The 15,145-nt window shown below is 37.6% G+C and overlaps 1 protein-coding gene across 1 annotated transcript in view; it reads left to right on the top strand.

The window, feature by feature from the left end:
* Positions 1-14,928, top strand: part of LOC124721564 (ras-like protein 2) — an 89,987-nt gene extending 75,059 nt beyond the window's left edge. The window contains exon 4 of the mRNA XM_047246602.1: positions 14,697-14,928. Within this exon, the coding sequence (XP_047102558.1) occupies positions 14,697-14,891 (195 nt within the window). The 3' untranslated portion in view covers positions 14,892-14,928. The remainder of the gene's footprint in view (positions 1-14,696) is intronic.
* The last annotated feature ends 217 nt before the right edge of the window (positions 14,929-15,145 follow it).

The raw sequence follows: 15,145 nt of genomic DNA, 5'->3' as shown, positions 1-15,145 counted from the left end.
CTGGGCTTGTAAGATCGACCCCCTGGGTAGGAGGCTGGCCGCAGCGGAAGTAGGCCTTCAGGTGACCAACCAGTTGGTGGGCACCAAGTTCACAGCATTGAGCTCGGTGCAAGCAGCAGGGCTGCAGCTAGCAGTGACAGAGTCCAGAGGTGCTCACTTACCGGTCTGCACAGACCTGTAAACAGTTCTAAGTCCCCCCTCCAGCCTGTTGGTTGGCAGACTGTGATACCTTCAACTAAAAATGACGAGTATTTGTCAGGACTCAGCCCGTCATCATTTTGCTGCAGCATCTGTTTGTCACATAAGCCACAATGAACTGTGGCTGGGCCGTGAAGGAACTACGTCATACCAGCCACAGTGGCTCTGCCTTTCTGCTGCATCAGTACTATTGTGCCTCTGATGCCTCCACTTTGTTGCAATGTGTAGTAATCAACCCAACACCTTGGAGTCAATACTTGCCATATCCGCAGGTAGCTCCCGTTATAACTACATCTGGCTGGTGCTGGTCTGACCCACTTCTATGGCCTCTGGTGTTAGGTACAGCAGTGGCATGTACTCAGCTGTGCCAAAAAATAGTGATGGTCTACACCTCCGTGGTTCTGCCCTTCTTATCTGCAATAGTCATTTGCTGCAGAACAGAAATCCAGGATCCACTTGCCTTGAGGCTTTCTTCATTCTTTTTAAAACTATTGCCATGTTTATGAATGCCAGTGGCTTCTCCATAGCAAGAGACCATTTACTGGTGAATTTCATTCACTGGTTGATATGTGACAGCACATACTCTGCCATGGCAAGTTTCTCACTTGCCACAAGCTGCAGTACTGCATATGTTTGGTGATACTGTTATTGATGGATTGTTCGGTCATTCCGACATAGACTTTTTCAGCTGTACGCAATATGTGGTGTATTCCACACGTTGTAAATGGGTCCGTTTTATCCTTTGCCAGTCAGAGACAATTTGTGATCTTCTAGGTCGACTTGAAAGTAATCTTTATGCTGTGTTTGCACAGTATATGGCCACTAATGATGTGCTTATTGATGTGTATTAGGTGCAACAAAAAAATTGAGTTACCATACTTGTAGAAACATACCATCAATAAATATCTCAATTGCTTCTCAAATTATTACATTTTACATTATTGAACATTTAACCTGGGCGTCCTGTATTTGACTGTTTGTGCAATTATTAGTCCATGTTTATTGGTTTTGGATACATGCTGTGGCCCAAGTTCTAACCATCCCTCATAACCAGCAAACCTATAAAGGGAAGCTATTTGTCCCTCCATTGCAAATTTAAAGTTGTTATGGAGCCACGTCCAGTGCCTGTTTTTTGAAGTGCTCTATGAAAAAATTGACAGCCACTGAACTAAGGGGGACTACATATAGTGACACCTTCCGGCTGTTCACAGCTCATGGTAAGTCATTTATGAAAAACCTCAGTGATGTCCTGCAGAAAAATAAAATCAATATATTCCAGAACGGCACAGAGTGGTACTTTGGTAAACAAATAAACAATATCAAAGTTGTTTGGTCAAAGTTTTAGTTTCTTCAACATTCTCAAATAAATGTCCTGAGTCCTTCAGTAGTTTTAACTAGAAAGAAGAAAGCCTCACACTATGTGGTTCCTAGATTCTCGTGGTGCAGCAAACAACTGTTGCAGTGAACAAGGACTGACCCATGGTAGTAATGACCAGGGAAAAGCCCTCAAACATTGGTGCAACAGGTATGTATAATTTCCAACTGTGCACTCAAGTCCGATCTGCCACCAGCAGCATAGGGTAAACCTTTGACAATGCAGCCATTTGTGCTGGTGAAAGAGAAGAAATTCCATTAAAAAAATGTTGACTGAAGATCTTCAGACATAAGTCAACAGGCCATATGTAAATAAGGGGCCACAAAAGCCTCAAAAATTTTGTAAGATAGGTGTTTGTCTTCATAACAATGGATAGTTCATTGTAGAAGATATAATTAATCCTAAAACCATCTGGTATATACTCAGATGGTACATCCAAATACTTGTCAAAAAATGTGCTGCCATTGAGAAATAATTTCTGATTAGTTCATCATTTCTTAGACTTTTTGTTGTTCCAGGCTTTGAACAAGGTACTGGGAGAGTATTTATTTACATTAATACTGCCATCTGTAACAACAACAGCAGCAGCAGCAACAACAACAACAACAACAACAACAACAACATGCAGGTTAGGCAGAGGAACAGGATATGCTATGAAACACCATCTGTTAAATTTACAATAAACTATAAAGTGGGCTGTTGGCCTGTTGAAAAGGCTTAAATCTAACTCACAACCTAAACCTGAATTGCACTTTAGGAGTTACAAAAAAAAAAAAAAAAAAAACTAGAAAGTCTGTTGCAGGCCCATCACAATTAAACAATTAACAATGAAGTCACATACTGTATGCTGAGACTCCATCTGTTGGATTTAAAGCAAACAATAAAGTTTAGTGAGAATCCATAGTAGCACTGCAATCAAATGGACCCTGTATTCCACTAGATGTAAATGATCATCTAGCATATGTGTCAGAACATTTACAGTAGTCAGCCACACCACAGATCCTAAGGTAGTGAAATGCTGCAGCAGGCAATCATACTTGGGGCTTGTATTACTTGTACTTTTGTGGTCGTCCACTGCAATCAAAAGGTTAAGCTCAATAACATGGTTGTATTGTGCATTTTGACTAACGTAATGCATAGGTATTTTTATTAAAATCTTTACTGTGGGAGACTATGGTACACAATGTCTCTCATCCTATACAAGCTCTTTACATATAGTGTGTCCCAAAATTCTTGCCAAAGCTCTTTATCCTGAGATACAACATTTGATTTTAACCCCTGAGCAAGTGTGCCGAAGTAAAAAGTGTGACAACCCTTGTTGTTTTAAAATTGGAGCCCATACCTATTCCTTCATTACTGCTTCAGCTAATACCGTAGTAAGCTGTGTTGTCATATGTTCAAGTCAGCAGGCGTAATATAAAATAAACCGTGAGCTATGTGACAAATAATTTACAGTCCATGCAAGAAAATTACCCAGATTACAAGTTAGCAGCACAATCCCATAATGAGGCACTCATCTATGAGATAATTAGACATTAAATAAGTGGTTGGCGGGGATCTGATGCAACTGTGCTGTTTGATGCTTTGAGTGGGTCGTCACTATGAGGTAACACTTTCAGGTGGTAACAGAGTGGTATACAGAAAGTTTATTTTATTATTGTTTAGTTAAACAAAGCTTTAGCTCATAAAATGTAAGTTTATTATGTCATTGTTGAATTAAACTGTGATTTTGCTAATGCACACCTACCTCGGTAACATAAAGACAGCTATTCCTTACATACTTACAATGTATTCCGCGTGCCCACTCATATTATGATAAACGGCGCACCTGCTCAAAGGCTAAAACAGAAATATTCTTCCTCAAAATGGTGCACGATCCATTGTATGAGAGAGAATCTCTGATATATTAAGCAATGTGTCAAGATTTTTCAAAGGAACTAGCAAATGGAAGCTGGGATGAAGTGCATGGAAAAACCAATGTAAATGTGAAATATCTAAATTCTCAACATTATTTAAATTGAGCTTTGAAAAGACATTTCCAAATGTACCCACATTGGTACCAATGTCTCACTAAAGCAAATGAATAACAGCAGGTATTAAGAAGTCCTCCCAAACCCTTAAGTAACAAAGTTCCATGAAAAAGTGCCTTAATGAGCCAGAAGTCTTAAAATTTCTATCATAGTTACAAAAATATTTATAGGAAGGTGCTGATTGCTGCAAAAAAGTCATTTAATGACAAACAAAGACATAGTAACATACTGGTAAAAGAGAGGGATAAAGTGATAAATGCTCCAAACCACCCAGCAAACTATATGAATAAATAATTGTATATATAAAAGGCAATGTCCTGACTGACTGACTGACTGATTTGCATACTTACTCACTCACTTACTCACTCATCTTCATGCAGCCCAAACCACTAAGGGTAGAAATTTGAAATTTGGAGAGGGTGTTGACCAAGTACTGTAGACTTTGTTTAAGAAGGGGTTTTTCATAGTTCCGACCTTAAGTGGATGAAATAGGGGACAAACAATTGTTTGAAAATATGTCTCTGTTAAGGGAGCTAGATCTATGAAAATTGGTATTTGGTTTCTCGTTCAGAAATAAATAAATGTGTTTTCGAATTTTTGGAAATTTAACCCCTATGGGGACGAAAGAATGGGTGAAAGATTTATTAAGAGTAGATCATCATTAAAGAACTACTAAAGTATTTTGAAAGCTGCATCTATGAAAACTGGTGTTTGACTACTCAGTTAGAAAAAAAATATAAAAACAATGTGGTTCACTGTTTTTGGAGACTCCACCCATATGTGGGTGAAATAGGTACTGGAAGTTTTTAAGGAAATATTATGCAAGCATTTTTGAAGTTAAATCTCTGATAATTTGTATTTGGTTTCTCTGTTAAAATTGAAAGAAATGCATTTCAGTGTTTTTTGGAAATTCAACCCCAAAGAGGGTGAAACGGGGGATGAAAATTTTTAAGAAAGTATTTCATTATAGTAAAAAAAATTTGAAACTAAATCTATGAAAACTGACATTTCATTTCTCAGTTAGACATAAAAAATATATGTTAGGGGATGAAAATGTCTATGGAAATATCACCACAAGAATGCAAGAAGCACGATTAAAGAAAATCTTGGACTCTAGCTACCACAATCGCTTTCTGGTCAGGAGTACAGTTGGAAATGGACTTAACTAGCATGAAAAATTTAGAAGGTTTAGCAGTTTGTGAACAAAATAAAAATTTGAGGAAAGAAAAACAAAAAAAATCTGTGCAGAGCATTTAGTGTTTACGAGGGAAGCAGTGAGTGTTAAGCTAGTTATGCATGAAGTACCATTTTGTTGCTACCAACTACAGAGCATGAAGCCAGTAAAACTGTACAGAAACTAAAAAATAAAGTCATTAGGCCTAGATGAAGCACCAATGTTTGTACTGAAACAATGCATAGCGTGTATACAAGATCCCTAAAAAACATAACAAATCATTAACATCAGGGAAAATTCTGAAGTATTAAACAGGCAAGAGTTGTACATTTGATAAAGAAAGGTGATGCAGAAGACATAGAAAACTACAGGCCCATTTTCCTGCTGTTACCATTCTTAAAAATAATAGAATCAGTTACTTGAATAAATCCAACCGTTTAAGTGAATCACAGTTTGGTTTCCGAAATGGTAGAAGTGTGGAATCAGCTGTAGTGGAATTGAAAAAAGAGGTAGTTGATGCTCTTGACAAACATGAGTGTGTCAGTCATATTTTTAGATCTTCCTAAGGCTTTTGATACTGTTGGCCATAAGGGTCTACTAAATAAGCTAGAAGCGTTGGGTATAAGTGGGGTAGCTAATGACTGGTTCCGATCATAGATAGCAGATAGGGTACAAAAGAAAAAAAGCTAACACATACTTCCGATAAGTCTCAAGTTTTAGTAACTCACTTATCAGAGCCTAAATACATTCAAATAAGAGTTCCTCAGGGTAGCGTTTTAGTACCAATACTGTACCTGATACACATCAATGACTTTCCCATTAGTGTTAGCTATGGAGAAGAAATTCTCTTTGCTGATGACACCAGTGTTATAGTCACTGAGAAAACAAGAGAACTCCTTGCAGAAAATGCAAATGAAACCCACAAGTAAGTTTACAATTGGCCAATAACCAATAAAGTGACATTGAACATAAAGAAAACAAATTGCACAAATTTCAGTTTGAAGAGGAAAAATGACACTGTCCAGTTAAATGTGGATGGCACCTCTGTAGATAGTGTAACAAATACAGAATTTCTGGAAACTAATATTGATTCTCAGTTGAATTGGTGTGAACACAGAAAGATACCTGCAAACAGAGTATCACCAGTGTGTTATGTCTCTGGAGTCCTGTCATCAGTGTGTAGCAGCCAGTGTCTTTGAGTTACATACTATTCCTATGTACACTCAATCTTTAACTATGACATTCTTTCCTGGATATCAAATGCACAAAATATGAATGCAATTTTTAAACTGCAGAAAAGAACCATAAGAATAGTACCAAAATAAAAGGTAGTTGCGCTCATTGTAAAGCTCTCTTCAAAACACTGGGATTTTAACTGCACTGTTTGAATATGTTTACTGACCAGAAGTACACACAAAAAATAACAGTGGTAATTATTGCTCTAACATTTCTGTCCATGACTGTGGAAGGGGATCTAGACTGAACTTACTTTTATCAAGAATAATAAACATAAAACTCAAAATAGCATTTTCTACCAAGGAATAAAACTGTTCAATAAATTGCCAAAGGAGATTGAAGAAATTGCTAAAACAACAACAACAAGCCATCTAACATTATTCCTTATCTGGAAAACTCACTCTCAAAGCTGTGCAGTGTATAATACTAACACCTTGTCCTCTTGCTGAGCTCAGCATCCTCATGCTTATTGGGGAATACTGACTCAGTTTTCAGGCTAGCAAATAGGAACTTGTGGTGCACAAAACAGTCCCGACATCCACTGATAGTGTATGTAAAGTTATGAAACAACGCATGTGTAGTTTGTGCAGTGACTGGGAGAGAGAAATGACCGAACAGTGTAGCATTAGCCTTTTCCATCATTATATAACTTACTTGTAAAACAGTGTTGTACATCAGGGGTAAACTGAATGAGGTAGCACTGTTGTAAACAGAGGCTTCATTTTCAGGAGGGTGGAGGCTCCATCTTCATCCATCCATCCTTCCAACCATCCATCCATCCTGATTTAGGTTTTCCATGGTTTCCCTAAATTATTTCAGGCAAATATTAGGATGGTTCCTACCGTAAGGCCACAGCCTTGTCGCTCCCATACGTTTCATTCGAGACCTGTAAGTGTATAAATGTCTGTATAAGTGAATTACTTTGATTTTGTTGCTAATAAATTGTAACACCAAGACATGTCCAATTCCTTGTAATGAAAGATGTCTACAGATATACTACTACTACTATTATTATTGTTTTTTATTATTATTATTATTATTATTATTATTATTATTATTATTATAATATAGGCTGCTATTTGCAGTGAAGACAAACTGTATTGAATAACCAAAAATATAAAATTAAATTTCTCATTGTTTAATAAGACATCCATGTTCAACATGGCTGTAACTCTTTGTATCACCATATTTTAAGCAGTATGCATGGTGGTTTTTCATCATAAAAACAGTACTTCTTTTTTCATCATAATTCCCGCTAGAATAGTGAGAAGGTGTCATTTGACCCCCAATGAGATACGTATTAAAAATCCAATACACAGTTAAAGCAAGAATTATATTTTCTGCATTTATTTGTATGTCATGTACACATTTTAGAGCTCTACTTCGAAGCTCTAACTTTTGGATTTCTGTTTTGGATACAAAACATTGCATGTCTATGCAGAAATATGACCTGCTTCTAAAGTACCTAACATTTCTTTCTTTATTTTGCTTTTTTACTTTAAGTACTGAAATCACACTTTGAGCAATAATTGATACCTTTTTTACTGTTACCTCAGACCGCTCTTTTTCCCTTCTCAGAGGTAGCATTGTTCCTGTTTCACTTGCACATTCCACTTCCACACTTGTTTCACTTTCTTGATCCAGTCCTACATCTATCTGTTTCTTCATTATATTGACTTTCTTTCTCCTGTCTCACTCTTTCTTATTCCAGATTTGTGAATTCATTTAGCAGGTGAGGAATGAATACCTTCCTCTTCACATTATTTTTGGTTATTTGACTGTAGCTGATCCACACATTTTTTTGCTGCCATGGCTAGGGTATTGTAAAAGACATGCATCAGCCATCTCCTGCAAACCACATTAGTTGATTATCCATACACATTATAAAATTGGATGTATGTAAGCTCGCACATCTTCTCCTAAACCACTGGATTGATTTCAACCAAATTTGGTAGACACATCACTGGAAAGGAGCGCTGTGGTGGTGAGAAGCTCCTACATATAGAAAGTGTGAGGGTGAAAAAGAAGTGTACCCATGATGGATAAGAGAGGTGGTGACCCAAAAATAACGAATTGGGCTGCGGTGGGGAGGCAGAGTGGGGGAACTCATTGTCCAACCATGTGTCCGTTACGATCATGCTACATGAGTCAGTGTGCAAAGTTCTGTCACTGAGTCTGTCAGTTCACTTGTGAGAGTTCTTTTAGTAAAACAACTTTTTTCATTTCGATGAAAACATGATGGCAGGTTGTCGAGAGCAACGTGTGGCTGTGAAATTTTGTTTCCTTTCGGGGAAATGGTCCGCAGAAACTATTGTAATGCTAAAGACTGCTTATGGGGATGCTGTCCCAAGTAAAACCAGTATATGAGTGGTTTTCACATTTTAAAAATAGAGAAATGTGAATTGAAGACCAACCCTGTTCAGCACGCCCTTCAATGTCAAGAAACGATGAAAACATAAACAAAATCATTGCCCTAGGTTGTGAAGACCATCGCCAAACCATTGATCAACTCTGAGAGATGTCTGGAATATCATGGAGTTCAATTCAGAGGATTTTATCGTAAGATTTGCACATGAGAAGGGTTGCAGCAAAATTTTCCCCTCACCTTCTCACAGATGAACAAAGGGAGTGTCGACTTCAGGCATGTTTTGAGCTCCAAAATCAGCTCAAAGAGGATCCTGAATTTTTTTTCTAGTTGATTACTAGTGATGAATCATGGTGCTATGGATACAACTCCGAAAAAAAAACAGGAATCAAGCCAGTGGAAGACAAGTGGCTCTCCTCGTCCCAGAAAAGCTCACCAAGTGAAGTCAAACATCAAGACAATGCTCATTTGTTTATTTGATTGCAGAAGTGTTGTGCACGTGGAGTTCGTTCCACCAGGTCAAACTGTCAACCAGGAGTTCCACTTGGGGGGTTTCGAAAAGATTGAGGGAGAGTATCCAGAAAAAAAGGGCAGATCTTTGGCGCTCAGGCGAGTGATTCTTCCATCATGTCAACACCCCGGCCCATACCACCCTCTCCTTAAAGCAGTTTTTGACCAAAAATGGCATGATACCAATTGTCCACCCCCGCCCCCCCTTACTACTCACCCGTATCTAGCTCCCTGTGATTTCTTTTTGTTTCCCAGACTCAAAATGGACATGAAAGGAAAATGTTTTGCGTCTGTGGAGGAGGTGAAACAAAAATCACTGGAAGGCATAACAAACATCTCAATAAGTGAATTTAAAAACTGTTTCAAACAATGGAAGGTTCGTTTGAATGGCCAATGGAGAATACTTTGATGGTGATCAAAATTTGGTGTAAAAATATTAAGAAATAAAGATGTTAGATGTAATAATGAATTTCCCATTTTTCTCCCCCTCGTAAATAACTAGACTACATCCATCCAACACCTGGGAGCATTTATTGACTTGCAACCAACTTAACACACAATTTCAAACGTTTATGAAACTTTTCTCACTGATATCCCCAACAAAATTATAGAAGGAAAAAAGTTTTCCTGTTGATGCAGTAAAGCTGCCCCATCAGGCATGACCTTTTAATTTGCTACTGATTTACTACTAACGTTATTTGCAACACATTTCACTGACTACCTGCAAAATTATATCATTGTATGACTAATAGTTCAGGAGACACTACATTATAAACATTGAGCTCCATGAAAATGAAACTGGTGGGCGAAAGTAGCTAGCGATACAGGTGAAGTATGTGTACAAATATGCATGAAATTGTTAAATATAGGTGAAAAATATGTGAAATGTGCATACGTGGTGAGGGGTAGATAAAGGGGAGGAGGAGATGGACAGATAAAGGGGAAGGTGGAGGAGGCAAAAGAGAAAGGGGGTGGAGGAGATGAACTAATAGAAGATTGGAATAAATACATACAGAGGCAATGTTAGATACTCAGCTAGTTCACAAATAATTTGATCAGTGACATCTACACCATGCTTTAGTATGTTATATAAGGTAACAGTTTCTAATTTTGTCTTCACTCACAACTACTTCAGGATGTAGTTTACCAACATTCTTATTCTCGTTCCCTTGGTGCACTGTCAGGATTCAATCTGGTTTGTCAGTCTTTAACAGAATGTAAGTCAGAATTGTCCTCCTTCATGCAGTTGGGGATTCATTGGTGAATTTTGTTCATTGTTCCCATTAATGACATTTCCTTCTGGTGAAGTTTTTTGGTAAACCAAAGAAGTTGGTTATTGTTATGTTCCATGCTTGGTTTGGAAATGGTTCCACAAGGTGAATAAATGACATACTCTCCCAACTGGTGTTTTTCTAGATGGCCTTCCTCCTTGCCAAGACACCGGAAGGCATTGCAATTGTACTTGAATGTCACACCTGCAGTTATCCAGAACTTGGGTCTATATTTATCAAGTTTTTGTCTGACATAAACTTTGTAAACCTGCACCTTGCTTTGATTGGAAGTAACTGGTCATCAGTTGTAATATTTTCACCAGGGCAGTAAAAGTGGAGGCAGTTTGTACAAAACTTGTTCCATATTTCAGAACTTGTCAGCAGGGATATGTTGAGTTCACAATGACTGCTCATCAAAGTGGAGGAATGTGGTAAGTTAACAGAATTCCTCTCGTCATTTTATCCCTGATAAAATTAGGCCCCAAGAATGCCACCAAAGGTCATCCCTGGGAATGCTTGTAGCATAAAAAGCATATCTAGCAAACATGATACTAATCATTGCCTCCAATTCTTCCAGTGATAAAGTCCAAGTGCTGGTGTTTTTTTCATTTGCAACATCTTAATCCGTATTTCTATGATATGCAACATTGATTCATCAAATGATGTGGGAGGACACTGATGATAGTCATCCACTTGGTGGCAGGCATATACAGTAGGACCTGTTCTCTCCTTCACGACATTCAAAGCAGCACTCCTTCCAGTTGATGGTGCATCACCGACCTCTTGTTCTGTTCCATCTCTATCTGCCATTTTCACTGTTGTAGCAGTTGACTGCTGAGACTGTTGCAAAAAGAATTGGGATGAGACTCCTCCTCAGTGTATCATCAGTTGCCTTGTAATGAGCAAAATAATTTCATTAGAAAAGTGCATTTATGTGACATAATTCAAAATGCCCTTTATAGGCAAAAAAAAGGTACTGTGTAACTGGTGGAGTGAGTAACAACAGCAACACATGAAATAAGACTGAAAAGTTACCTTATAATGGGCAGCATGGAAATCTATATATTTTATGAGGTGGCAAAATATGGCGTAAATACTTTTGTAATGATCAGAACAGTAATATTCTAAGAAGAAGTTGCACAAGACTTGTTCCACTGTCCTAGGTATATGCCACAAAATCATGAAAATTCAGCTAATTGCAGTATATTGTTATTTAAGCTGTAAGAAATGAGGAAAAGTCACAAATTTTGGTGGAAAGTAAAAGTTAAAAGGTTTTTTGGTCACTTTTTGCTGTTTTAGAGGTAGTTTAAATGAAGGTCTTTTCAAGGCTGCATTGTGTGTCTGAGATCAGCTTCAGCACAGTCAGCCTTAGTACCTAAAACAAAAATATTCATACAGCGGTTTCTTCTGTGTTGCTCCCTGGTGTGCATAATTTGATGCTGACCACATAAATGTAATGTTGCATTTATTGTCTTGCCTACAGAAATAGTTACTGGAATCTACACTGCAAGGAAAGGCATTACTTTGGAAAACATTTTGCACATATCCATTATCAGAATCCAGGTGATCGTCAGAAATATTTGCAGCTCTGTGTGTCAACATCTGTGAAACCAATGTCTCCTGTGGTGTGGATGAATTCTCTACATGCTGACATTGAAGTCAGTATGTTTATATGTGGTGTCTGTTCTTTTTTACATGTCTGAAAGAACACACATCATTGTGATCCAGCAGCCATGATGAATTAAGACACAAAGGAATTACAGATATAGACAGCAAGCAGGCATGGGGAAAGTAGAAAATTTGCGCTGGATCAGGATTCAAATCTGTGTCTCCTGCTTATTAGGCAGGTGCTCTGGCCACTAAGCCATCCGAACAAAGATGTCACAACAACTTCATAGACTACCCTAGCAAGCCTTCCATCAGATCCAAATTCTCAACTTATGCACACACTACTAATGTAGTGCCACTTGCCCATTATCCTCATTACTCGCTGCATTATGCAGATCTGATGGGAGGCGTGCTAGGGTAGTCTGTGCAGTTGCAATAACCAGTGAGTCTGGTTGGCTTGGTGCTCAGAGCATCCATCTAGTGAGCAGGACATCAGGATTCGAATCCTGGTCCAGCACAAATATTCGACATTCCCCATTAATTTAAATCAATGCCCACATGCAGCCAATGTCTGTAATTCCTTTGTGTCTGAAGTCAGTATGCTTCAGCTATTATACTTTGTTAAGTATACATTAAACTTTAAAATAGCAAAAATATGGAGGGGGGAAAGTTTTCAGAGAAATTTACATCACAATGTATTTTCAGGGTTTGCCAAACATAAGAGTAAAGATTAATAGTAATAATAACACTCCAACAACCTATAACCAAAAATGAGGTATAGCTATGATTCAGATAGCAAAAGTATCCAAGAGAATATTTTGAAATATCCTCATAAAGTGTGTGCTTATTTGCAAACAATGAGTTGTATGTATACTTGGGAGATGTACAAATCAGGAAAACACCCATCATTGTAATGAGTGTAAAGAATAATTAGAAAAATCTTTAAATGAAACACCCTATAATGATAAAATAACTTTAAGGGATATTTGTCGCTAATAGTTAAAAATCTCTGGTTGTACTGCAGCAGTGAAAGACATATTTGGGTGAACATAAGAAAAGGAAATAATTTGCCTTAAGTCATTTGATAGGGGTTAGTAAACACAGGGTTGTCTTAGCAAGACTAAATAGTATAACTTCAAAATCCTCCAAAAATAAAATTATAGTTGCATATAAAGTTTTATAGCGGCAAGACACAATCAGTGCCTTCTCTGCACGATAACATTGGAAATACTATCAATGAAAGTGCTGCTAAAGTAGAGTTACTAAACATAACCTTCCGAAGTTCCTTCATCAGAGAAGACAAATATTCCAGAACTTGAATCAAGAACAGGTACCAACATGAGTAACTTAGAAGTAGATATCCTTGGAGTAGTGAAGCAAGTTAACTCGTTTAATAAAAGCAAGTCTTCTGGTCCAGACTGTATACCAATTAGGTTCCTTTCAGAGTATACTGATACAACCGTTCGCCTGGCAAAAGATTCATATTCGAAGACTGGAAAGTTGCACAGGTCACACCAATATTCAAGAAAGCCAGTAGAAGTAATCCACTAAATTACAGGCCCGTATGATTAATGTTGATATGCAGCAGAATGTTGTAACATATATTGTGTTCGAGCATTATGAATTACCTCGAAGATAATGGGCTATTGACATACATTCAACACAGATTTAGAAAATGTTTCTCTTGTGAAACACAGCTAGCCCTTCATTCGCACAAATTATTGAGTGTTATTGACAAGGGATTTCAAATTAATTCTGTATTTCTAGATTTCCAGAAGGCTTTTAATGCCATACCTCACAAGTGACTTGCAATCAGATTTTGTGCTTATGGAATATTCTCTCTGTTATGCACCTGGATTCATGATTTCCTGTCAGAGAAGTCACAGTTCATAGTAATGGGTGGAAAGACTTACAGTAAAATAGAAGTGTTTTTTGGCATTCCCTGAGGTAGTGTTATTGCCGCTCTACTGTTCCCTATCTATACACACAGTTTAGGGTACAATCCGAGCAGCCATCGTAGATCGTTTGCAGATGATGCTGTCTTTCATTGTCTAGTAAAGTCATCAGAAGATCAAAACAAATTGCAAAAAGATTTAGAAAAGATATATGCACAGTGTGAAAATTGGCAACTGACACTAAATAATGAAAAGTGTGACGTCATCCACAAGTGCTAAAAGGAATCCATTAAATTTCATTTACACAATAAATCAATCAAATCTAAAGGCCATAAATTCAAATAAATACCTATGAATTACAATTTTGAACAACTTAAATTGGAAAGAACACACAGAAAATGTTGTGTGGGAAAGGAAATTAGATTGTATTTTATTGGCAAAACACTTAGAAAATGCAACAGATCTGCTAAAGACACTGTCTACACTACGCTTGTCTGGCCTCTTTTGTAGTACTGCCACACAGTGTGGGATCCTTACCAGATAGGATTGCAGGAATACATCGAGAAAGTTCAAAGAAGAGCAGCATGTTGTATATTGTCAAGAAATAGAAGAGAGTGTTTCACAGACATCAGGGATTTGAGCTAGCCATAATTAAAATGAAGGCATTTCTCATTGAGGCGGGATCTTCTCAAGAAATTTCAACCACCAACTTCCTTCTCTGAATGTGAAAATATTTTATTGATGCCAGCATACATATGGAGAAACAATCATCGTAATAAAATAAGGGAAATCAGAGCTCGTGTGGAAAGATATCAGTGTTTGTTTTTCCTGCACATTGTTCAAGATGGAATAAAAGTGAATTATTGTGAAGGTGGTTTGATGAACCCTCTGCCAGGCACTGATTTGCAGAGTATCGATGTAGTTATAAATGTAGAGATCTCATACACTGCCTTCTTCACCCCCCCCCCCCCCCCCACTCCCCAGAACAAAATAAAGAAAAAATCGGAAAATAAATTCTATTAATTTTGTTTCAGGTTAGTGTTGCTGACGCTCATGCTCTGGCAAGTCAGCTGAAAATTCCTTACATAGAATGCAGTGCTAAACTGCGCACAAATGTTGACCAAGCTTTTCACGAGCTGGTACGAATAGTGCGCAAGTTCCAGCTTTCAGAAAGGCCTCCTCTTAAGGCTAACTACAAGAAGAATAAAAAAAAATGCTCAATCTTGTAACACAAACAGTAATTTCATCAGAGTTTTCATGGATGTTCGCACACAAATCACGCATCTTTTGTATGTTATATGCTTTAAAACTCAAGTTAAAAATGTGTTGTTTCTCTTTATATTCTTCCATTTCAGTGAACGGCTGATGTGGCATTTTTTAAGTGCAAAGTTGCGCACAAGTTGTCTTTACATTCTTAATGTTTGATGGAGCTAAATTCTAGGTTATATCAGTTGCTAATAAACTGAATGTGTATTGTATATTT

The sequence above is a fragment of the Schistocerca piceifrons genome, chromosome X, assembly GCF_021461385.2.
Source record: "Schistocerca piceifrons isolate TAMUIC-IGC-003096 chromosome X, iqSchPice1.1, whole genome shotgun sequence".
Lineage (NCBI taxonomy): Eukaryota > Metazoa > Arthropoda > Insecta > Orthoptera > Acrididae > Schistocerca > Schistocerca piceifrons.
Note: the sequence above shows the minus strand (reverse complement) of the source record. Positions and strands in the feature narration are given on the sequence as shown.